The following is a 26,870-nucleotide window of genomic DNA, read 5'->3' on the forward strand; positions in this document are numbered from 1 at the left end:
GCCTATATGAAATATTCCCTAAGACACTGTTTATTTCATGTAAACCAATTATCTCCTCAACAAGGATTCAAATTCTCAGGCAATGTGATAGCAGGAAAGGGGATGGGAGAGGTAAGAACACTAGTTTTTGGAAAGGAATATCCTATCATAGACTCATATCAACATAACATATACCTATTATATTCCTGGCATTGTTTTAAGTACTCTGTGGGCACTGACTCAGGCAATCTTCACAACTCTACAAGGTGAGTACTGTTACACTCATCTTACAGAGGGAAGTCAGGTGTACAGAAGCTGAACAGTGGTCCAAGGTCACACAGGCAGTTAAGTTGTAGGGCCAGGAATCAGCACTAGGGAATATGGCCTCGAATCCCATCCTGCTGGGCTCCATGGATTTCTTAACTACAAATGCAGGTTTCTGGACCTGCAAAGCTAAGGCCCAGACACTGGGACTTGGTTAACCTAAGTAATATTGCTCTATGGGGACCTACCCACATCTTCTATCTGCTGATATGCTTCCTGTTAAATTTCCATGAGTTACTTTGAATATTTTTTAAATAGTCCAAATGATAATTTACATAATTTCAAAAAGCAACAACAGATTAGTTTTATAAGCATTTAAAATTCTTGTAACTCTAGAGTATTTAATGTTCTTAGTAAAAGCAAGGAAAGGAAAAAATTGCTGATATTGAAGTCAATATGTCCCGAAAATGACTCATCTCAAAAGAATATACAGAATTTCTAAATATAAGAAAAGTTAGTACTCCCAATATTCACGTACGATGGTGGGCCAACCTTGATGAGGAAGTATATTGGGGGAGGGTGAGCTCTTTGTTCTGCTTTAGTTTGCAATATATAAACAGATGTCAAGAGGCACTAACTGTGTAGCCTGTCATCTCACACTATCTCCTACTGTTAAAATCCTTAAAGAGCTGACTATATTTCAAAGGCCAGGTTCATTAACAAAGCCATGTTTTCTTGTTGTTGATTCCATAAGAGGGCTCTCTTCCCAATAATGCAAATAAGACAGAATTAAGTTTTCTTAAAAAATAACAACTGAAAGGAGCTAAATCGATAACTTGAGAAATGCTTTTACATAACTTGAAGAATTGGCAATCAATATTTCAACTACCTAAGAAGTTGATATATTCTTTAAATTATATTAGAATTATTTAAAGAAATTTTATATAATTGGGAAAAATTAGAAAATACAGAATCACAAAAGACTTTGTCACAGAGTCTTTATTCCCAAAAGAATAATGGACTTTGAGTACAAAATAACTTGGAAAGGAAATTCATTTGTGTTTAGTTATCAACATATGTTAACAATACTCTGTTAATATACAGTTTTTCAGAAAAAAGATCAAATTTTTACAGTATCATGTCCTGGCCTACTAGAATTCCATGGACTTAAAAAAGTGAAAGTTCACCTTTTATTAAGTTGGTATGCAAGGTTGTTTCGAATTTTTTTGTTTTGCCTCTCCTTCTTATTGAAGGCTAAATATCTACAGTGCTACAATTTTGTGAGATTTTTCCTTCAAAAAATATCTATACTCCTATCTCCACAGATGCATTTCTTTTTTGGTACTTAAATTATCAGTCATCATGAACTCGAAGTTAATAATTCTTAAGTTAATTTTCATTGTTACTAGAATATCTGAAAGATGAGAGAAAACAGACTTTGGACATCTTAGTGTGTAAGTTTTTGGCTACCATTTCTTAAAATATATTGACAGTATGATGGTACATGAAAAAGCAAAATATATAAATCTTAAATGCTCTTCTAAAGGTAACAAGCTATAAATAATTTATTATTAGGTACCTCACAATCTTTAAAGCAAGTTAGAATAAAAAAACAGACTGCTGTTTTTACGGTCCATTTATTGGAAGCTCCATTGACAACACTTTGCAATGTGTTTATGCTTCAGAGTCACTCAAAATTTATTACTAATTACTTCACTAAACGGAAAGTAAAGTTCAATACACAGTTGGAAATTTCAGTCTTTCAAAAAAGTTGCCTTAAAAATACAAGTCTGGGTTACTTTGGCAAGCAATAACAATAATGTTCAAATGCCATGTCTCCTAGCTTTTATGATGTTTAGCTCTCAAGAATCAAGTTATTCTAATATTATTACAATATGACTAGGTGATAAACCTTACAAAAATTCCAACTCATCATTTTTGAAAAGGAAGAGAGATTTATAATACAGATACACAATATACTAAAAACTTAAGGGCTGAAATTTCATGTGTCATGTGCCTACAAATAAGAAACTAAATACGAATCTCGTTCAAGTTATCTAAAACTGTATAAAGGAAAAACAAACTGCTAACCAACATCCCTGCTAAAAAATAAATCATCACAAAACATAGGCCATTTCCTCCCTACATTTTAAAGGATCAAAAATCATAGGTAAGAATGCAGTGTTTTTCTAATCAACTGCAAATAATATACACCAGGTAAAAGACTAGTAAGTCTAGAAGACAAAGATGAGCCAGTTATATTTTAGGTATAAGTGACAAATGTTTTTCTTTTTATTGTTATTGAAGTTTTTTCCAATGTATTTCAGTAACTAAAGCATTCTAATTTTATTTTATTTTATTCCACTGTTCGTCATAGTTTGAGCCCTACACACTCCCTTCCCTTTCACCTCAAAGGGAGCTCCTTTGTATGTAGCCACACACTCATCATTAGTGTAAAGATCAGGCTGGATCTGCTCCCAAATCTTCTTCTTAGGATTCAGCTCTTTATCAGGCTCTCCTATTGGGGAAAAATAAAATCACATAGCTAACATATTATATAAATTGCCCACAGACATTTCTAGAGAATTATCTCGGGAGTACTTTCTGATCTTTAGACATGATCAGAATTTTGACATTTACTTTTAATATTTATTTTTATGATGTCAGCAGTTTATAATCTTGATTGGTAAAATATTGTCATTTTTTTATAAACACTAAAGATATTATTTTTCCCTTATAATAAATGTTTTTGCAGGTAATACGGCTCTACAAATTTATTCCCCAAATTATTAAAATAAAAATATAAGATACTCATAAAGAAAAAGTGTGAAGAGATGAGAACCTAATTTGACATGTTGTACTTTCACCTGCGGCAAAAGCAGCTTATGCTTTACTATGTTTCGACATACAAAATAAATGACTAGATTACTGCCACAGTACTTAAAGATTTCTTATAAATACTAAAAAAATGGCTTAAATGTTGGGACCATCTACCTAAATATAACCACTTTGGGTTTCATCTGCTGCCCATTCCATTTGGTGAGATGGGAAGAGACAGAAAAGACTAGTAAGAAGACAAGGACTAGCATTTTCTAAGAACCCAAACTGTATGTTGTTGCATGTAATTCATACAACACTGACTCTAATTTTAAATATAAAGAAAATGGGGCTCAGAGGAGAAAAGTTGTTGAAAGTCATACAATCAACAAGTGGAGTCAGGATTTGACACCAAAACCTTTGTTCTGTTAACATGGTACCTCACCTCCTGATAAACTATGCTTCAGAAAACAACATGTGGATAATGCCCCATCCCCTCTCTTTGTAGTAACTCGTGCTATAAAGTTTACAATCAATAAAAGAAAAATGCACTGTAGAATATATCCATCTAAGTTTAAAGACTACCAAAATACCAAGCAAACTCACTATTTAATGAATGGTAAGGAAGTAGAAAGTGAAGTTTAATACAATAGCATTTTAGTAGTTGGGGATATTAAAAAACATTTGGAATGAAGAATCAGTTCAAGAAACAATGAAAAATAGTAATATACCTCTTAAGCATTTACTTTAAATGAAAGATGATTTTCTTGGAGGCAATAAAAAGAATATTACTAAAATATAATTCAGTAATGATAGAAATATGACTTTCTAGATTTTTTTTAACTGACCTTCAAGTTGAACTCTCTTGAAATTATTTAAAAATAATTATTTAAACATTACTGGAACTAATTATATTCTATATTCTAATTACATCTTACTATCTACCATTTACTCTCCACTCATACATACATGGAGATAACAAAACTAATTGGTTGGCCATGGCGGCTTTGTTCTTTATTGGCCCTTCAGAAACTGCCATGATACAGGTTAGAACATATAAAACTGTCCTCTGCTATGCAGGTTTTCAGAGATGACAGAAGAGTTCTGAATAATGTATTTGCAGTAGAACATGCAATGAAACTAAAAGACCAACTAGAGTTAAGTGAGAGTTTCTCTTATTCCTTTAAGAATGTTGAATTGATTATTAATTAACAAACAGAATAGGAAAAACACTACCAATATATAAAGTATCTACAAGATTCTTAATTTTGGTTTCTAAACCATTCCCAGTCTAAGAGTATAATCCTACCTTGCTTGTACACAGAACATGTGCGGAAGTGGGGATACCAGAACTCTGAAAAGCTGGAGGCTGAGATATTTACTGTTTGAAAGTTGGAGTACTAACTCTGAATCTCCACCGTCCCCACCAAAAATGATGTTGCCTAACTGATGATGAGTTAATTCAAGTAGCAGACTGTCTCAGATTGGTCTAAAAGCTTCTTATCAGAAGCATAAATTATGTGGTAAATTCCTGCTGAATACAAACATAAACCCCCAAGTGCAAAAAGCTGTGGTGCAGCAGAAAATTAAGCTTCTCAGGTCTAGGAAGATATATGTATGCTTTGACCTACATCACTCTGCCTACTCTAACTGAAAATAGAAGAAAGTCAAGAGCAAAAGAAAGATCAGCTAGAAGGCTCTTGCAATAATCTAGATAAGGGATGCTGGCTCCAGGACCAAAGTGGTGGTGGTGGAGATGGTGACAATGATTCCGGGTATGTTCAGAAGGTACAATCACTATGATTTTCTGGAAGAGAAGCTACATAAGAAAATAAATAGTAGCTGGGAGAATACAGTTCTGGTCAGATGAGCTAGAAAACACTGTGGAAAAGGGAATTCTAGCGGGAAGATAGGGATATGTATTCTCCCTTGGGACATTAGTGAAGTCTAGTAGGCAGCTAGATAAGTGACTAGATAAAACAGCCAATAGAATAATGTGGAAAAAGAGAGAGGGAGAGGGCGAGGGAGAGAAAGGATGAGAAAAGGAGGGGAGGGGGAAGGGGAGAAAGAATGAAAGAGGCCAACTGGGGAAAGAAAAAGAGAAGCAGTCTAGGGCTGAGGCACTCTTTAACAGAAGTCAGGGAGGTGAAGAAGAATCAGCCAAGGAAGTGAAAAGGGCAGCCAGTGAAGCAGTAAGATCACTAGGAAAGTGAAATCCTGGCAGTGAAGTTAACTAAGAAAATTAAGAAAAGGACTGAGACCTAACCATCTTGACCAGAGCAGTCCTTGTTGAACAGTGGAGAGAAAACTTATTGAAATGGTTTTTAGAGAGAAGAATCAAACAGACAATTTTTTGTTTTGTTTTTTTTAACCCATTTCGTGTTTGCCCAGAGAATACTTGCTGGTGGTGGCGCTTGCAGCTGCAGTGTTTACCTTGATATAACTCTTGGATGACAGTCCTAACCTTACCCCCAAAGTCTGCCATGATATATCTCGCTTTTATTACTATTTCTGCATCGCTCTAGTATATTGATAGTCTTTGGAAACAAATGATGTCATTCTATTTACAGCATTCTGTTTCTTAGTAGTTCGATCACTGAAAATGTCAAATTCCAGAAGATGTAGCATTCCTACGAGTGAAGTTAAATGAACGCAGGCAAAGAGCTGCACTTTTTTCCCCCTAAACTTGAAAAAGGTTAAAGAATAAATGGATCCAAAAGTGAAACACTATTGCATATCACATATGCTTTGTGACTAATCATTAATTTATATTTCTTACTAAAACTCATTATCAGTAGAAATGAACATAGTCTTAGAAGTTAAAAGTCTGAATGCAAATTCTCATTTATTTTTAGAGCAAAATTAGTGCATTTTCCAAAAGAAAAAAAATAGGAAAACAAACAAACAAAAAAACATTGCTTTGTCTCCTAGCTATAATATTATTTTTGATTTATTTTTGCTTGGTGCCTTAGGGACTAGTTACCACATTTAAATACTAAATTTTATAACCTCACACATTTAAGATTAAAAAAAGTATTAGGTGGGGATGATTTTTAGCCATTGTTATCAAATATTATTTGGCATCTTCTAAACTCTATAGAAATTTTTAGTTCTGTAGTTGGGGAAAAAACATTAAGTGTAAAAGCCTTTCCAAAGCCAAAAAGCAATTCAAAGTTTTGAGCCCCAATCCCTATTTCTATACCACACTTAATATATATACATCATGAAATGTAAATCTCTAGACACTGAGCACATCAAGAGAACATCAAAATGTACCAGCAGACACCTGAAGCTTTAAAATGTAAAACAGATGAAGAAAAATAAAGAGCTGATATCACGGCTCTCTCTGGAAAAAGAAAAAAAACAGTAAGACTAATGGTGTGTTGTATAGTATTAACTGTTATTTCCTTTCAGATTAACTGCTACAGAAGCAGTGACTGATGTGGAAGTATAAGCAAGATGAATATTTATGGCCTTCATGTAAATAATTTATGAATTATTTAATGCTATTCAGTTTGGTTAAGCCTATTTTAAGTGATAAAATAATTCAAGCAACTTCATGGACCATTTATTTTAAAATTAGGTTTTCTCTTTTTTCACTTTACAAGCATTTTTTGTACCTTCACATATTCATGTGCTAAGGCACAAGGGAAAACTATGAATTTGGAAGAAACATCAGACTTTGGAACAATGTAAATATAAACACAGAAAAAGCCAAACTGAGAGACTAAAGAATAAAGTAAAGGAAAGAAATCCATATGGGGCTTTTATCATCTCTAATGCTAAATCACTCAGTAACTAAAAAAAAACTTTCTGTTCAATTTACTCAACAGAAACATCCAGATAACTGACTCAACTGCTGAAATATTTACTTGCTAATTCCATAAGGTAATGGAATTAAAGTTGTCTCATATAAAAGAACTACATGCCTTTATCAATGAAATAGTCCATATAATTCATAGCAAGCAACAAACAAAAAATGAAAATGCTAAAGTATTAGATTCATGCACATCTACTGCTTGATCCTTCTACTGACAACATAATCTTAAAGCACTAAATTTTGTCAGGCCTCAGTTTCCAAATCTGTAAAACGTGGGTTAAGTAGATTTAGTCTATTTCTAAATATGTGACTCTATAATTTACATTAAAAAGTAAAACATAATTTTAATTACTTTAAATTTTAAATATGTATGTAAATAAAAAGGTAAATGTTAATCTGGAAGGGTAAACCATGATTTGATTATGCTTTATCAATGCATGTTGATTCTTAAAGAAAAAGATCACTTTTATTGCTATATTCCAATTTAGTGAATAAGACTTCTAAATAGAATTTCAGGTTTGTCTGGTATATACATGATCGCTTACCCCAAAATGTGAGGTTTTGGGAAGTGTTTTGATATTGTGGTAAAAGAGTGGTGATCATATGCTCTTAGGACCTAAAGCCATTATATTGCTTTGAGAAATGATTCAGACTAGGATTTTCCCAAAACCCAATTTACAATCAATCAATCAATAAAGCACAGACAATTACGGTTTCAAATCTACCAAGGTTCAAGACATACACATGCATTCAAGGTCACAGACACTTGTCAAATAAGCCTATGTTTTTTAAATTAGTCTTCTTTTGATTAGGAGTGGAGAGCTGAGTTTCAAGGAAATCAACCTATGCTTTCATTCACATTTTCTATCTTATTTCAATATTAAAATTCTTCATATCCTAATATTTCATCAAACACAATACAGGATAAAAAAACAGGCCTATATAATCACATCAGCCTTGCTATTACATTAAAATTCAGCTGTTTTCAGCAAATATATCTCCAAATCAATTATGATATTTAAACCTAATTCTACTTGTTATCCTAATTGCTTTCTGCTTTCCCCATTATTCTAGTCAAATGAATATCCTTTAAATAAATGCAGTCTTTTAATTGCTAACTGTCTTTCCTCTTATGAGGTCTTTCCTCTTTTATGAAATAAATATTTATTCTACATCTACCAAGCATTCTTTCTCTTCTGTTTCAAAGAATCATTTGAAGAAACTTTCTCATATACTATGAAGCTTCATCTGTTTCAGAAGCATTTTACTGAAAACAAGCAGTATGAAACTCATGTATTAAAATACATGAGTTTTAACAGATTTTTTCTAACCCATGAGTCAAGTAAAAGCATATGCAAGTATATTAGATGAACTGAGAATTATATATTTTCCCCGTCTGAATTTTTCATGTGTGTATTTCTGTATTACATTGAGATAATCTATAGCCAAGATGATTTTGTAGCACATTAATTTGCTTTATGCTATGTAGAGATTATATATTTAGTATTTTATCTAAGGCAAAAACTCTCTCTGGTCTTTAATATAATTTGTACATTCGTGGAGAGGGGGATGGTTAGATGACTTTGCTTAATATGCCACCTTGAGCTAATTGCAATTATCTCAATGATAATGACCTCAATAACAAGAGTCATAAATAGGACTGATTCATACACAGGATTGATTTTAAGCTTAGATATCACAAACATCACTTTGAGAATAACAATTTCCAAACTATTTTAAATGATGATTAATACTTACCAGGAAAAGCATCAAAAGTAATTCTGTCTCCAGGAACAGACCCATTAGGAGGTGTCAAGATTTCAACTTTCTCTGGTGAACTAGCACACATCAGCATTGCTTGAGAGAGTACTCCCCTCATCTTTGCAGGTTTCAGGTTACAAAGTAAAATCACCATCCGATTTTGCATCTGTGTGGACCACAAATCAATGATTAAGATGTATAGAATCTGGAATAATAATGCCTAGAATTCAGTAAGGTACACATAATATGCTAAATATCACATGTTCTATTTTTTTAAATGCATCTTGGTATATTGTTATCTTTTATTGTTGTTATAAGGCCTTACACAAACATGAAAAAAATATCTACAATCTGACAATGAATTATAGTTTAAAGACTAGAGGCAAAGCTTTTAAGATAAATATTTTAAAAAATAACAGAGTTAAGAAAAAAAAGAACCTCCGAAACAACAGCGAACATATTAACATTCTCATTATAGGAATCCCAGAAAGAGAAGAGAGAAATAAAAAGGGCAGAAAGCTTATCTGAAGAAATAATGGCTGAAAACTTTCCTAATCTGGGGAAGGAAAAGATATTCATGTCCAGGAAGCACAGTTTCAAATAAGACGGACTCAAAGAGACCCACACCAAACATACTATAATTATAATGGCAAAAGTTGAAAATAAAGAAAGACTCTTGAAGGCGCAGCAAGAGGGACTATTCACATACAAGATGAAGCAGAATAAAAGGTTCAAATTTCCAGGCATAAAACAAATCATGGAGATGTAATATATAGTATAGGGAATATAATCAATAACACTGTGATAGCATTGTACAGTGTCAGGTGGTTGCTGGACTTACCATAGTGATCGCTTCTTTAGGTATATAAATTTAACTAGCTTAAGATTGGTTGGTTCTTTTTGTCAAGGCTCCTTATAAACCTACCTTCATAAGCAGTTATGAGTAAGTCCTGGTCCTATACAAGATGAATGTTAAAAAAGAAAACAAAAAAACACATATATGTGCCAAATCTACATATTTTTTTCACAGCTAGGAGAAATGCCATTGATCCCCTTAATTCCATCTTTCCTCCCACCAGAGCAGCCAGGTGATCCTATTAATAAAAGACAGACTTTGGTACTCCTTAGCTCAAAAATCCTCTAATACCTTTCATCTCACTCAGAATAAAAGCCAACGTCTTTACAATGATCTATAAGACCCTATGTTATTTAGTAAATATCTCTGATTTTATTTCATATGATATTCTTCCTTACTTACTGTGCTATAATGACATTGCCTCTGGCTATTCTATGAACATCTCAGGCATACATCTGACTCAGCTGCCTGAAATGCTCTTCTACCAAATATACACAGGACTTGTTTTCTTCGTTTTCTATACTTTTACTTAAATGTCACTTTATGAGGCCTTCCCAGACTACTTTATATAAAATGATATCATCATCCTAGTCTTGATACTTCTTGAATTCTTCCCTAATTTTTTTTTCTTGATACTTATCACAATTTAACATACTATATATTATGATTTTCTGACTACCTCATAGGAATGTAAGCTTCACAAAAAGCAGGGCCTTTTTTTTTTTTTTTTTTTTTTTTAAAACGAAGCTATCATCTTAATTCAACTGTCTAGAATAGTTGCTGGTATACCACAGGTAGTCAATAAATATTTGTACCTAGAAATATTAAAAAATAAATGTAGAGATCTGTCCAAGTTCACAAAGCCAATAAACAACAGAGCTGGCAATCAATAGAAGCAGTTCTTAAGTCTACTGTCTTTGCAATAACTGAAGTATCATGGGGCAGAGGAAATATAGGTAGGTGACTCAAATTACCATAGAAGACATCTTGAAAGAACAAATTAAAAGCTATTACTGCCATAAATTCTTTCCACTGTCATTAGAAAATACATATGTATTTCTTACATACACACATACATATATACGTATTTTTATATTTTTAAATACCTAAGTAATAACAAAGTACAAACATCTAATTTTTAACTAAAAAAATACCATTAAAAATTGCATTTAAATCTCGTGACCCTCTCTTTTCTTTTTTCTTAAAGTGTAAAAATATTTCTGTAGTTACAAAGAAATAAAACTTGTCCTCTTACTTTTAGATTGATACAATTGGGGTTTATATTACACTGACTTTAAAAAATCAAGGAATAATAAAATCCCATCATGGAACAACGATGAAAAATATATATTAAATACTAAACTAAAAACATTTTTAATTGAGAAAAAATAATACATCTCTTCTTTTATCCCCATGGATTCAATTCTAATATATAAATCTTTTGCAAGGCTTTGGTAGTTTTATGCACTTTTTTTGTGGAATTCATCACATTCAAATTAATCAAGTGAACTAATCAATATTGACTCATGTTTGGTTGTCTGATACAAAATTATATGGAAAAACATCAAAGAAAAAGGAAATAAGAGTGACACGTATTTGCGGAAGTAATTTTAGTTGCGCAAATTACCTGTTCAAGAGGAACATGGTTCACCAGGCCACTGACAACTGTTCTTGGGGCAGCTTCTCCAACGTCTATTTCTTCTACATACAAAGAATCTGCATCAGGATGTTTTTTGGCAGTGATGATACAACCAATGCGAAGATCCAGACGGGAAACATCTATTGGCTTAGAGTCAGCACTTCCTGCTACTGATTGAGGTTTCTTCTCCTTTTTCTCTCCTAAAAATATTTATAAATGGGTAAATATCAAAAGTACATAAAAAATACACTATGGAAAAACTCCAAAGCATCAATATTGATGAGTTTAAAGGAAAAAAAAGTGTTGATTTCCTACTTTCATTTAAGTAACAATGGAATTATGCAAGTCACAGAATGTTGATTCCTATTTTAGCTATTTCTCTGTTAAATAACAGGTTATATCTCTAAGGACATAGAGTACAGGTTGGTAAACTATGTACGGCCCGTGGGCCAAATGCAGCACATACTGTTTCTGTCAAAGTTTTATTTACAGCACAACGACGTTTGTTCATTTACATATTGTCTATGGATACTTTTGCACTACAGTAGAGTTGAAAACTTAACTATTTACCAAATGGTCTTTTGCAAAGAGAGTCTGTCTTTTCCTAAAATAGATCTATAGAAAATCCTTTAAAAATTTTACTGTGATTCTTTAGAAAGTGATAGATTCTGTATTTAGAATGAGCATCACAATCCGCAGTCAACTGATGAACTGAACTACGATCAAATATAGTTTCACTGATAAAATGTTCCTCTAATCGGTTAAACACAGCAATAAATATACTATGAATTTCTCCATTTCTTACTTTTCCCTGAAAACTTATTAGGGCTTTAGGTTTATCCATAGCAACTGTTTGAGCAAAAGAGAGTATTTTATTCCAATTGCATTTTTAAAATTCTTTTATTTATGTGCTCATAATCTAACTCTTATTAGTATATGATTACTTTAGTCACTGAATCAAAATGTAACCTGCAAAGAGTTTATGTTTAGCTTCTCTGGCAGAAAAAAAGCATAAAACAATAAAAACTTACCTTCGAATCTGCAGGGTAGAGATAAGCTATTGTGGTCTGGAAGCATTTACTTTCAACTATATCTTTGTTTAATCTTTGAACAAATATTTACTGAGATCTAAGGCCCTAAAATAGTAAGATGAGTGGCTCATGCTATCGAAAATCAATTTTAAAGAAGACAGATGTATCAATCAATATGTGATAAACATTACATACACAAAGAAATACGGAAGCAGAGAATAATTCTGCCTGGTGTAGGAAAAGATGATTTTGTATAAATGACATTCACAGTTTATACCAAAACAGTTGACAAAAGAAGAGGTAGAGCTGATTCAAAATAATGGACAATTTTTAATCTTATTAGAAATTATTAAAGATATCATTTTCTATGTAACATATTAGCAAAGTTTTTTCAATGGTAAAAACTCAAATGTTATATCAAATATATATACAAAATTATGAGAACATATAACAAAAATTTTAATAGTAGTTATCTTTGAGTAATAAACTATGTATTCACTTTGAAATACTGCAGTATAACAGTGTATCTATATCCACATATATTTTTTAATTTTAATCTATTTTCTAAGCATTTGTAATCCCTTTGTCAGGAATGCACATTCCAGAGGTGATCACAAAGATTAAAATCTATACCAAGAACTTTGTTAGTTATCAAAAGGGCTTTTAGAAATATTTCATTGACAAATGAGTGATGCTTACATGTGGCAGTCTCGAAAGATTATATGGGCACCACAGCCCTTGCATGAGCAGAATTTTGAAATCTGGCAATCCTAGCAGCAAAACACTTATGGGATAGTCCTCTATTCCGGCACTGTTCACTGTGGTAGCTACCAACTACATGTAGATATTTACACTTAAATTAAAAAAAAATAAAAATTCAGTCCTTTAGTCACAGAAGACACATTTAAAATGTCCAAGACCTAGGTGTGGCTATTGGATACTGTGTTGGATAACGTAGCTTTAGAGCATTTCCATCATCACAGAAAGTTCCCTTGGACAGAAGTGTTCCATTTAGTCTTGGGTGCTTCCTCCTTCCACAAAGGAGGACTTTGCTGTCTCATTTGACTGGACAGCTGACTAATCCTATAGTCACAATAACGAATCTTCTTTGAGTACAGACTTCGCCAAACTTAGCACAGGCTGCATAATCGTTAATAAATTTTACAAAGTGGAAGAATTAGTCTCACTTATTTCATTGGCACCATACCGCCTAGTGATGAAGTTAGCTGGAGAGACAGACGTATGGCCCCGAGATACTTCTAACTAATAGAGGCTACAAATGTTTACCAAAAGGAACTGGCTTACCAAAAGGAATTAGCTTGGATTAGAGTTCACAAATCCCTCAGACATTTTATATCTTCCAAAATTTTTTTTGATGAATATATATATTATGAAAGGTGTGGATAATGAATTATAAAAGCACTTTTTTAGCTATATCTGTGAAAATGAATTCTAGAAAGGAGTAAAGTAGAATGGGTTAAAAAAGAGAATCAAATTTATGATTAAAAAAATAGCTTTAGTAGTAAGGATAAGCTAGAAAAGATGAGAGTTTAACATTAATTCAGGTAAGTGATCATGAGAACCTGAACTAAGATAGCACCTAACAAAATGGAGACACAGAGCTGGGTTCTAGATATGTTTCAGTGATAAGGATTTAGGTTTTGGTGGCCAATTATATATGAAAATAAAGGGAATGGGACAGGTTACTGTTGACTCTAGGCTTTCTAGTCTGGTTGCCTAAGTAGATGATGATATACTGTCTACCTTAGTTCTTATGTGTTCCTAAAACTTTAACACCTCCATGCCTTAGTTTAGACATTCTGCTTTAACTAGAATATCCTTTTCCTATCTTCGCAACTGGCCCTAAGCTAACTTTTTACCTGTGACTTCTCTGAAATTATTCCTCGAATAGACATTAAAATTTAGTTATATCAAACTACACACAGGCCTCTACATTTAACCTCTACTTTCTATGTCTTTAGTTATGCTGGTCCTTCTACCTCAAATGCCACATACCTGTTGACCCGGCCAACCTTCAACATCCTTAAGGGTCCAGCTTCTAGGTTCCAATACCATATTGTTCCTAATTTTATTCTTGTTCGTAAAGTTTAAACTTTCTTTTTGGCATCACTATTATTATCTAAACTGCTCAGATCCAATAAACCACTCAAGAGCCAAATAACCTTAAAATAAAATACCTTTCTTTTCAATTTTCTCTTTCATCTTCTTTGTTTCTTCTCCTTCTCCTTTTATCTGTTCTTTGGCACCAGAAGACATGGTTGTTAATAGTACAGACTGCATCACATTTTCAGAAACCGTGGAATTAGCTTGCAGTGGAGTACCAGATGGAAATGGTATTTGTTTCACTGATACAGAAAATGAAATAGATGTCATTTACATTAAATAACACACAAGAGGAAAACCATAAAATTGTGAATCACAAATACAAACTCTTTTTAAAAGATAAATTCACTGTATATAATTATCAAGTCTCTACTGTCTAAAATTGTAAAAAAAGGTTGTCAAGAAATTAAGTTTATTTTAACTATGATAAAAGAATAAATACATGATTCTCATTTAATCACTAATGACTAATCAGGGAAAATTACAGATAACAACTAATATTTATTATGAACTTACTATGTCTCAGACACTTTTCAAATGCTTTATTTGAATCTACTCATGTAATTCTCATTAATATCCTAAGCAGTAAGTTCTATTCAAATCCCCATTTATAATGATCAACCTGAGCCATACAGAAGTTAAGAAACTGGCCCACAACACACATAAGGAGTGGGGAAATAAGAATTCATACTCAGGCAGACTGTCTCCAGAGACTATACTCTCATGGTTTGGCAAGATGGCATGTTTTTCACTCAAGTTTTCTTTTATATTAAACAATCAACTGGGAAGGTGTCTATTAATAGTCACTTCTATATCAGAATTAATGGAAAGACAGCATTACTTGTCCATAATTCTATTTCAAAAATCAACGTTTTAAAGAAGGAAAAATTCCTTCAGCAATGTTAAAAACATACTTACGGCCTTGTGAACATGGAAAAATGTAATCTTATAAGGGTTTTTGACGTGGCTTAGATGCTGACCAATATTTAGACAACTTTTTCTGGGGGATTTTTAAATTTCTCTGGAGACTACTGTTTTTTTCAGTAATATAAAACTCCATCTATTCCTACTTTGTTTCACGATTAGACAGAATATTTCAATTCAAACTGCTGATTTGTTTTAGCATCTCAAAAAGATTAGAGTTGAAAAGTTTAATATTTCAGGACAATCTTATAGAACTGGGAGAAATGAAAAGCATTTTAATTCTGCTAATATTGTAACTGTTTATTTAGTTCTATACTTGTAATTCTAAATCCCCTAGTCTTGGAAAACATCAATTAGCCACTAATTTTCCATCAACAAGTGATATTTTCTCTAGTTGACAGTTATTAAGTATTTATATTGATTTTTCCGTACTTTTATTTAGCTCACTAAGGGTAGAATTCATACTACAGCATTCAAAACAATTCAATGATAGAATAATGGCCAAAGGAAGTAGTAAGTTTACCTGGGCCTCCCTAACTCATCTAGGAAGAATTTTATACAATACAATCAAATGTCTTTCTGCATGATATTTTGAAATTGTAATAGAACTATTATTATTAATGTCTTAAAATAATGCAAAATTATCTGGATGCCTTCAAATTAAAAAAAAATTAATCTACAACATAATAGTTAAAATGACAATTATCTGCTGACTTGGATAATTGAAAAATTGTACAATTTCATGCGAATTACTTTAAATCTCTTAAGCTTCAAATTTATCATGTACAAAACAAGAGTATTTGTATATATATAGTTTTAGAGAGAAAATATATAATGTGTGTAAAGCACTCGGCACACAGTGTCTGTCATAGAGTAACAATAAATGTTAACTAAATGTTACTAGAGTTTATTTTCAATAACTATTCAATAGGGAACAGGGATGATAAAGTTAAAATACTGTACAGAAATTAAAAGCATAGGTTTTTGAACTCTAGCTTTGCCACTTTTTGCATAACCTCAGGCAAGATCATCTGCTTTTTAATGACTCCATTTTCTCCTCTGTAAAAGGGGAAGAAGGCACCAGAAGGGCTGCTGTGAGCATAAGCTGAGAAACCAAGCATAATACCTAACTTAATAAACATTAAATGAAACATAATTAGTAATGATAATGTATCATTTCTACATTTAATCACCTCCATTTTTAATTTCTGCCTGAATTAGTTCTTGCTTCAACTCTTCAATTTCTTTCTTCAACTTAGCATTTTCAACTCGAAGTTTCTTCTCTTCTCTCAAAGTTGCCTGCAAAACTAGAAGAAAATCCAGTTAAGTATAGCTGTGTCTTCTAAAAGTTTTGTTATGAATGCTACCTGAAAAGAGAGCATATCCAATATAAACATAGCTAGAATACCAATAAGCAAATGTTTGGCCAAAACGATATGATTTTTAAGAGAGAGAATATATCTATGAAATAACAGTGGAACATAAAAGGTTTTATTTATTAATCATTTTCCTAGCATCTCTAAAGAGGATTATAACAAGGTAAGAATGTGGTTCGAAGTGTCAATAACATAAAACTGTGATAAAGACAGATATTAGATATATTAATTTATTTTTTTAAAAAAATCTGAGATCTAATAATGATACCAAACAATAAATAACTATTCTCACTTTTTTTAGTCATTACCTTGTAAAAATAACATTCATAATGTTAGAAGTTAAGCTGGTCAAACATTCAACGAGTAAAATAACGTCAAAGATTTACTCAAGTATGTGTGTTAAAGGTAGGCAACAGGGATACAAAAATATAGAAGAAAAACAGTGATTCTCGGTGGGCTTGGTACTGCTCCCTAGGTGGGATTTTGAAACTCTAAGGGAGTATTTTTGTTTGTCACAAATAACAGAAGTCATTACTGGCATTTAATGGGTAGGGGCCAAGGATGCTAGATGTCCTCTAATATGCTAGCTATTCCTGCAAAATGAAGAACTGTCACACGCCCTAAAGAATCTTCTAGTGACCTATTGTATATTTGTACAGGTTAAAATACTGTTAATTATTTGAGCCTAGATTCTAACTATTTTTTATATATAAACACAAAATAATCCTACATATATCGTCTTAATTATTTATTTAAGTACATATTTTTATTATTACTACTATGAACTACTTTTTTAAAAAAATTATTAGTTTCAAATATATAATACATTGGTTAGACATTTATATAATTTATAAAGTGATCTCCCTAATTGTTCTTTCCTCTGGCTCTCCACTGAACCACTACACTAATGCTAACTACATTTTCTGTGCTGTGTTCTCCATCACTGTGACCATCTATCTACTACTAATTTGTATTTCTTTAACCCTTCACCCCTTTCTCCTAGCCCCCATTATAACCTCCCTCCCCTCAGGCCGTCACCAGATTGTCTTCTATATTTGTAAGCCTGTTTTTTATTAGTTTGCTCTTTTTGTTCCTTAGATTCCACATATACGTGAAATCATATGGTATTTATCTTTCTTTGTCTGACTTATTTCACTCAGCATAATAACCTCTAGGTCCATCCAGGTCATTGCAAATGGTAGGATTTCACTTTTTAATGACTGAATAATATTCCATTGTATATATGAACAATAACGTCTTTATCCAATTGTCTAGTGATGAGTATTTAGGTTGCTTCCATATCTTGGCTGTTGTAAATTGTGCTGCCATGATTATAGGGGTGCATAGATCTTTACGAATTATTGTTTTGGTAAACTACTTTTTAATTCTCCTCTATATTACATACTGGGTTAATGTATGTTTTGAAATTATGAGTATATGTGAATTTTTATCTAAGAAATATGTTTTTTATAAGATATTAAAAGAGATTTTAGAAAGTATTTATTTTAAAACAGGAGGAATAGGGCTGAGACTCACCAAGATAGGCTGACAAAAGAGAATAATGATAAAGGTGAAGACTAAACATGTAACGAGTATAGAAAGGTTCTTTTTTTTTAATTAGCAAAACTGAAATGCCAATCAAGATGCTAAGAAGTGGCCATCCATCTAAGAAAAAAATTCAGTTTATAACATACATTACATCACACAGAAGCACTGATCATCTCTAATTTCATCTTCTTAATGGAAAGAAATATTAAGAATTTTAAGAAAAAAATTTAAAAGTTCTTTAAAAAACTTAGGAAAAATAATAAGGAAAAATGATTATCAAACATGATAAAAGAGAAATAAAATTATTAGAAAGTCAAGAAAAAAGAATTGATAAAAGGAAAAAAATTTGGATAATAAAAATGTAGGATTCTATAAGACATTCACAGTGCAATGTGGTAGAGAAAAGTAGTTTTATTGATGATGGTAAAAGATTTTGAAATTTTCATTATGAACTAATATTAGCTACTGGAAAATAAAATATACTTAAATCAACCTAAATCCTGAAAGCAGAAATTCAGATTTGACATTTTTATACATTTGATCACAGCAATTTCTAAGTAAAACTTAACAGTATCAGAAAAAATTTAAAAATCATTTCAGAAGATACCTTAGTAGAGAGTAATATAAAACCTACATTCTCTTCCATATAACATTAGAGGCGATATTTCAGTTTATATTTGTTTTCACCCAATTTTCCTAATTTGATTTTATACTAACTTACATTAAACGTTAATTTTCCTTCAGGGTCTTAAAATAAAACATTGTTTTCTCTACATATCATACATTTAGTATATATTAATTCTAATTTATCTTAATCTTAGACTATAATCTCTTTAAATATTAAAAGACTAAAAGTTGTCATCAAGATGATGAAGTAATAATTTATGTGGTAAATATGTTTTTCATTTTTTTGGTGTGTCAATATAAGAATTAATTTTAAGTATCTTACCTGCTTTCTCCTTAAGAAGAGCAACTTGCTGCTTAAGATATTCAATAATTTGATCTGCCTCTGCACCTTTCTGTTCCAGTCTTTTCAGAATAGCATCATTGTTTGCCATTTTTGCCAAGAAACGACAGAAAATCCTAAAAGATAAAAGTGATAAATTATACTGTAGAAGGAATATATTTCTTGTACAGGATAGATAATGTGAACAAGCAGTCTGAAAAGAAAAACATTTTCTACTGTAACATCAATATGTTAGAAAAGCATAGAAACATATTTTCTATGTTAGAAAAACATATTTTCCTACAGACCAATCCAAAGGCAGAAATATTAAATTAACTAATTCCTGACTCTGAAATAGGAAATCAATTGTTTTCCTAAATGTGGAAAACATGCTATTTAACCACATTCTAGATTGGAAAGTTTTTAAAGAAAGCTTTAAAATATTGCTGAATATTATGACACAAGATAGGAACATTCAGAGAAATAGCTTTAAGCTATAATAACTGAGTTCCAAAGTAAAGAAGTGCTGAATTCCTTCTTCATATGTTACTTTTGTATTTTAGATATTTCTACTGTTTTAAATATGTACAATTTTAAGAAACACATGATTAGAAAAGAAATAGTAAAAGAAAAAGAACAATTAGGAAAATACCAATATTAATTATGTGTCTACTCAGAAATGTCAGTAAATATACTGTGACGTTTGTAAATGAAAATTATTAGAATTTTAATTTTATAATAATTCATAGAAAACATGCTGTCATGTGCGGAAAATGCATATAAGCAAATATTCTGATTAATTCATGTTAAAATTTAAACTGCCAAATATTTCACATTAACAAAAGATAGGGTTAATCATGAACGATACCAGGAATTACTCTTTTTTATCTGATTATATAGATGAAAGTGTAACAATTTATAATTTGGATAGTAATTCAAACATATATATCACACAAATACAAAAAAAATCGTAAAAATTATCTAATTTCAGGATAGTTATTATGCTTTAAATACTGCAGGGCACTAATATGGTATATATATGTATATTTTATATATTTAATTATAACTATAAATATAGTATAAAATAAGTATAATTTATATACTTGGCTATAAGTTTACAAATACTTGCTTAGATTAAATTCTAGTTTTAAATTGCAAATTGGCAAATAAAACCAGGACTGAGAAATGTATTATCATCTGAAATGTTCGGTAAAAATGCTTTCTAACCAAATGATTAGACAAAATATGAGATGAAGAAAGAAAAAGATAACATGTTAGTAACAAAGAGAAATGTTAGTGGAAAACATTTAGGCCATCAAGTTTTAATACATTGAGAATAGAGAAGGATAAGTGATCCTATTCAACTATTCATATACAAAATTATTATTATTAGAAGCCATTTCAAATTTCCTGATAGGAATTATTAGGTAATAACAGCCAATGTTTACATTATCTTTAGTATTTGCCAGGTCTTTTTCTAAGCGTTTTAGTATTAACTTATTTAATCATCACAACACCATGAGGTACATAACATTCTCATTCCTTCTCTTTACTTAGAATATTAAGACCTTGGATCAAATATATCCTTTACCCCTCTGCGACTTAACAGCTGTGTGAACTTCAATGAATTCCTTAACCTCTCTGAGACTCAGTTTTCTCATTTGTAAAATAGAGATAATTTTATTTATCTCACAGTGTTGATGTGGGACAAAATGAGACGCCATGAGTAATAATTAGGGTTTCCGGCACATAGCTAATATATGTCAGGCACTACAAAATTTTGGGAACAAAAGAAGATAGGCTATATATACAATTTCCACCTTCAAGAAGCTCACAGTATAGTGGGTTACCTGTGTCATGATAATTTCTAGATCACTAGATACCTTTTTTGTTTGTTATCCTAAGGGTTAAGAATATAAACAATATAAATTACAAAGTCTGACATTAAAATGTACCTAATTTGGCTAAGCTAATGTTAATTTTTTTTGTGAGTAGTATATATAGTCCATGGGGGTGATAAATATTAATATATTTACATTAATTCTAATGTTGTATTTATAACATGTAAAATATATCTATGGATGCTTGTCCTCAGGAATACAATAAAACAACAGCTAATTGAAAATATCTGCATACTTTTCCCTACAAATAGATACTGTCATAACTGGAAACTAAAAAGATAACAGACGAGATTATTTAAATAAATGGTATACAAAAAAGAAACACTCAAATGCATACAACAGATTTCAGTTTGAACGCCTTGTGAAGGTCTTCTAAGAACTGGCAGAACAATTTTCAGCTCTAGCTCAGAATGCAAAGCAATCCAGGATAAGCCACGTATATCAATTTGCCAAATGCACAGAATTGACCAAGAATACCAAGAGAAAAATTGTTTTACGAGAATCATGTAAATTGTTCTGGTTTACGGGAAGGAAAAACAAAATCACCAAATGCCTTTTGCTCAATTTTGCTGTGAACCTAAGACTGCTATAAAAACTAAAATCTATTTTAAAAAGTTCACTGAACCATAAACTTAAGATCATGTGAATTTAAACTTGAAAATGCTCTGCATTCTAATTTTGATGAACAAAGTTCTCATTTGGTTTTGCAATAATTAATTTTCCAATAGTTTCAAATCATTCTTTGTGCTTTACATTATACAGTGATATATTAGGTTAAACTGTTTTAACTGCTACACTATCAACAATACTACAAAAGTCTCATTAAAAGAGGAGAGTAAATATCATAGAATTGCCATTTCTCAGGCAATAATCAAGTTTTCGTGGCAAAAGAAAGCTTAAGAATGACTATAAAATACATTAGCTACTAACTAGTGTCAACTTTTTCTCTACACCTAAATAACTGGTTACCTTAACAATATTATTCATGATTCCAGTATTAAAAATAATTCTTGTGAGATATTTTGGATTAGTTTCTAGTCAGGTTTATGCATTGACAAAGCTTTTCTCAAATACTAAGAATTATTTACTGATTTTAGAAGTTCTGAAAACAGGTTTTTTAGTACTTGATTGACTGTCAGATTTTTCAAAAATATAACTAGGATGCACAAATATATGTCAACGTTTTCTAGTAATATGCAGGTAATGATCACTGGCACTGGCAGAAGAGTGTAGTTTTTTAAAAAAGTTACAGTCAACAAGTCTTGGTTGAATCACATACTTAACAGGCTGTGACACCTTGGTAAAGTTATTTAATTTCTCTATGCGTCATTGTCTTAATTTATGAAATGAGGATACTTATCATCTGATTTTGCCTACTTCCTTGGCATCTTCTTTTATGGCTCCATTTTCTTAATCTCTACTTTATGTTGATGTTCTTCAGGGTTTGTTCCTGACCTCTAGTCTATTCTGGAGATTATACAAACGTCATCACGCAGATCAGGGATGCCCTTAACAGTGTTTGTAATTGAATGCAAATGCCTTTAAACAAGGCAAACAAACTTCATCACTCCCTGTAGTCTGAATCTGTACCTGCCAAGTCCCCATAAAGTTCATGACCTCAGTTTTACTTATAGTCCCTGATTTTGAGCCATGTGTGGGGTTTATAGTAGACAGCAAATTTAAAATGTTCTTTGTACTTACTAAGCTTTCAAATACATGGGGAAACAGTAAATTGGACAACTTTTTAAAAATGAGTTTATGTTTAAGGCATCTGCACTAGTTTAACAATGACATTGCTTAAAGCACAGGTAAGTCTTTTACCTTCAACTCTGCTCATTAACTATTTTATGTCAATTTCTTCACGATGATTTTCAATTTAACGTTGGGTGCTCACCGAATTTCAAAACTTTAAGTTTCCTTGGTCTCCTCAGAGCTCTTAATGTTTATATACACAGAATTTCTCATTATTATAGGATTACGTTAATAATAATAACAGGTAACATTTGTGAAGCACTTATTATTATGGCCTAGCTAAATGCTTTACACAGATCACCTATGAATACTGGAATTATCTTCATTATACAAGAAGAATACTGAATTAAAATTAATTTGCCCAGGTCACATGGCTAGTAAGTTAATGAGAACTGAAACAGGTCTGTCTGATTCCGGAGTTACCTGTTTTAATGCCCAAGCCATAATTTCTTTAAAGGATATAATTATAAAGCATTCCCTAATGTACTTAACCACAGAATCCTAACCAAATAACATCTATTAATTGTTATTGGAAACTAGTATTCTTTAAAACAGTATGGGAATGCTGGCTTAGTCTGTGCTAAAATTAAAAAAAAAAAAAAACTATGACATTAAAATAGGTATGATACAGTAATTACAAATATAAAACTTATAAAGAGAGAAAATAAGACAGAAAACAGTACATGGGTATATTAATTGTTCTTGGATAGTCAGAGTCAAGAATTTTTTCTTTACTAAATTAAAAAAGAATGAAACAAATTTTTATAAGTTTTTGAAAAGTATTATCTAAATTATACTGCCGCTTCACATTGTTTTTCTCAATGTTCATATTTCACCAAGCTTAAAACACCACTGCTGTTAAGATGCTTCTAATCATAAAAACTTCATAAAAGTTGAAGCTGGTTTTATTAAATATGTGAATTTAGATTACATCTTAATCATTAGAACACATATAAAAAATTATTTCTGAAATTCCTATAATTTCTAAATGGTTTCCCTTGTACCTAATCAACCTCAATAGTATTCTTCACAATGATTCTAAATTGCCAGTAATTTCTTTTAAATAACAAATCCCCTGCCCCAGGCTCTCAATGTTGGAACCAAATATAAACAAATAAGCTATTGGTTTGAAATGAAAGTTTTGGAGCAGATTTAAATTTTTATTTTATAGACTAGGAACTCTATAGAATTTGTAAATGTTTCTCTACTTTCCAAAACATAGGATTTCGCTGTTTCAGAATTGCAATTAGGTAAAAATTTATATTCTTCTTAGATACTCTAGTACCATATTTCATCAAATCTAAGATGCTATCAATTGTAAAATGGCCCCAATAACAAGATGCTCTATTATTTTATGGACCATTAAGAAAAAAACACTGTTGGTTAACTAACCTGATGCTTTCTTATTACCTAGTCATACCCTATATCATTTATTGAAAAACTGCCTTTAAATTTAGTGCTATTTTTACCTTATATCACTCTTTTGTTTCCCTGTATTTCTGCATACACAATAACTTTTCATTTTAATGCTAATGCATCTTAAAAATATTTAAAATGAAATTTAAACTCAACAAGTACATACTAACAGTACACATAAGTCAACCAAACTGATGACAATATTAACAGTTATGACCAACTTTGCACAAGTGTGAAACCTGACAACTAGTCATAACTGCCACTTAGTCTAGAGATTTTTAAGATGTCGACTATAAAATTACCATATTTCAGAGTTGTAAATATGAAAAAAATGTTTATCAGAACTGATAAATCACAGCATTTTAATCACTTTTTTCTCTCTTCTCCTACCCATCCCTATTCCCACTTTCCAAACCCCTTTCCTCCATTTATTTCATAATCTAATTGCCAAGTTAGAACATCTTTATTACACTGCTACACAATATGGTACTTTTTAGAACTAGATTAAAACTCATGCTAGGATTTAAAATGAATCAAAAGTCAAAAGGTAAATAATAAAATTAAAGGCAAACAAAATTAAATATTCTGAGAACGATGCAACCCAGAGACGCTCAAAACATATAGTACTGGCAACTGTCAGTAATTCCAGGGGTCTTTTAGCAACCTTTGCCAAAATGCAGGAAGATGTAAAACTATGTTTTTTGTGAAAGTTCCTATTTATTTATTTATTTATTTATTTATTTATTTATTTATTTATTTCGTGGGTGGTCAGAGAATTAATTCAAAGTCTAACTCTGCCACTCATTGGCTGTATGCCTTTTAACAATAAATTTTAACTTTTAATTTTTTATTTAGGTATAATTGACATATAACACCATATTTGTTTCAGATGTAGAACACGATTCAATATTTATATACAGTATATTGTAAAATAATAACAATAGTCCAGTTAATATCCTTCATCACATATACACATTTTTAATGTAAATCTTCAAGATCCATTCTCCTACTTTCAAATATGCAATATGGTATTATTAACTATAGTCACCATGTTGTACCTAATCATGACTTAACCATTTTGTAACTAGAAATTTGTATTTATTCTTGATTGCTTTCCTTTTATCACCAGACGCCTTCTTTCCCTTCATAATGAGGGTCCTGCAGGTTTTAAAGAATGGCAATGAGAGGAGGTTGGTTCATATATTTCAGGTACTATGGCTATTAACATAGAAAACCTTCCTGTCCAGCGAAATATGCATAAAATTTTAAAAGGGGTATGTCTAGGTCTCCTATGCCCTCTTAACACACACCAGGGTCATCTTCTACCTGGTTCAAAGTTTCTTCAATAGAATTTAACCATCCCTTTCCACCCACAGGTGCACTCATCACTCTCTTATTTCTTATTCAAAAACACAGTTAATAATAGCCATTACTTTAATGAGCCAGGAACAGTACATACATTTTCATTTAACCTTTACAACCTGGTGAGATATTGCATTTTATAAACTCAGGGAAATTATGTGACTCGTCTAAATTCATTCGAATATTAAACGGCAGAGCCATAATTTTAACTCGCCACTCCAAACCTCACATTACAGTTCACTTTTAAACTCCCAAACCTAATTAAAGAAAATTAATCCATCATCCAGTAATAAATACACTTACATATCAAAACTAAGTACACTAGGAAATCTTGACTGTCCACTTCTTACCCACCCCTAGTCAAGGCACGGTCCTGTCTCCTCTGGATTACTGCAAAAGCCTAACTGGTCTTTCTTCCACTCTGTCCACTGTACTTCCCCAAGAAATCTGTAGGGTTCTCTCACTACTGTCGGCTCTCTACTCGAAAGTCATCTTTTCAGTGAAGCCTTCCCTGGCAACACGAAAATTTCAACCTATATCCTCCTTCCCTGCTTTATTACTTTTCTCTTCAACACTCGTTACGACCTAAAATATGGTATTTCTTAACTTTGTTTAGTATGTGCCTTCCTCAATAAAATGTGAACTACAGAGAGGCAGGCATTTGGGTGTTTTATTCATTGCTCTTTTCCCCGTGCCTGAAACAGTGCCAGGAACGCAGTGGGTGCTTAATAACTACTTGAGAAATGAATTCTTGTCTCCCCACCTCCATCGCTGTTCAGTTTCTTTTTTTTCCCCTCCCTCCCTCCTTCCTTCCTTCTTCGTTTCCTTTCTCTTTCTCTTTCTCTCTCGCACACACACGTAAACATGTTTGTTAATACATTTTCCCCAGCAGCATCCTATCTCTCGGCTCCGTATCCAGTTTCTCAAACGTGACTCCTTCAAAAGGTCCAAAGCTCTTCCCTAGTGCCTCATGCCCAGGTTGGTGCTGGTATGAGCTGCGTTCTCACTCGTATCCGCAGGCCAGGTCTGATCTCCTGAGGGCAAGTAAGGGAAGGGGGACTCTTACGATAGCAATCTGCCTACCCTGGGACCCTCCGCGACGTCACTCACATGAATTGGCGTACAGATGCACTTAGGGCAGCCTCAGCCTGGAGCAGGTAGGGAGGGACAAGCCTCCCGCACAAGACGGCAGTGCGAAAGGACACCGCGAGGTGTCCGCACCAAACGCCTGAGCGCTCCACAGATTCAGCTCCAACTACGGCACCCCTTTCTATTCGCAGCCGCACCGCGCTTCCCGTCTTCCATTCTTTGTCAATAACGCCAATCCCCTGTACTTCCTCTGTCGCAACATTTC

At 32.0% G+C, this 26,870-nt stretch overlaps 1 protein-coding gene across 2 annotated transcripts; it reads right to left on the bottom strand.

The window, feature by feature from the left end:
- Positions 1 to 2,574: 2,574 nt before the first annotated feature.
- Positions 2,575 to 26,847, bottom strand: AIMP1 (aminoacyl tRNA synthetase complex interacting multifunctional protein 1). Of its 2 annotated transcripts, none has more exons than XM_016160824.2 (7): positions 26,600 to 26,847; positions 19,089 to 19,222; positions 16,409 to 16,522; positions 14,366 to 14,533; positions 11,125 to 11,336; positions 8,639 to 8,807; positions 2,575 to 2,761 (listed from the first exon to the last, which is right to left on the bottom strand). In XM_016160824.2, exons 2-7 carry the CDS (start codon positions 19,195 to 19,197, stop codon positions 2,595 to 2,597), a joined length of 939 nt encoding a protein of 312 aa, XP_016016310.2. In that variant the 5' UTR covers positions 19,198 to 19,222; positions 26,600 to 26,847; the 3' UTR covers positions 2,575 to 2,594. The 2 variants fall into 2 exon arrangements, with proteins under 2 accessions (XP_016016310.2, XP_016016311.2); XM_016160825.2 differs by having other exon boundaries at positions 26,627 to 26,845.
- Between the last annotated feature and the right edge of the window lie 23 nt (positions 26,848 to 26,870).

Source organism: Rousettus aegyptiacus, unplaced genomic scaffold (genome assembly GCF_014176215.1).
Source record: "Rousettus aegyptiacus isolate mRouAeg1 unplaced genomic scaffold, mRouAeg1.p scaffold_m13_p_10, whole genome shotgun sequence".
NCBI classification, from domain to species: domain Eukaryota; kingdom Metazoa; phylum Chordata; class Mammalia; order Chiroptera; family Pteropodidae; genus Rousettus; species Rousettus aegyptiacus.

Coding starts and splice junctions, on each gene's coding strand:
- AIMP1 (XM_016160825.2), bottom strand. Junction 14,534..16,408: donor GGCAGAAATTAAAAATGGAG/GTGATTAAATGT, acceptor TTTCTGTATCAG/TGAAACAAATACCATTTCCA. Junction 8,808..11,124: donor ACCATGTTCCTCTTGAACAG/GTAATTTGCGCA, acceptor TGGTCCACACAG/ATGCAAAATCGGATGGTGAT.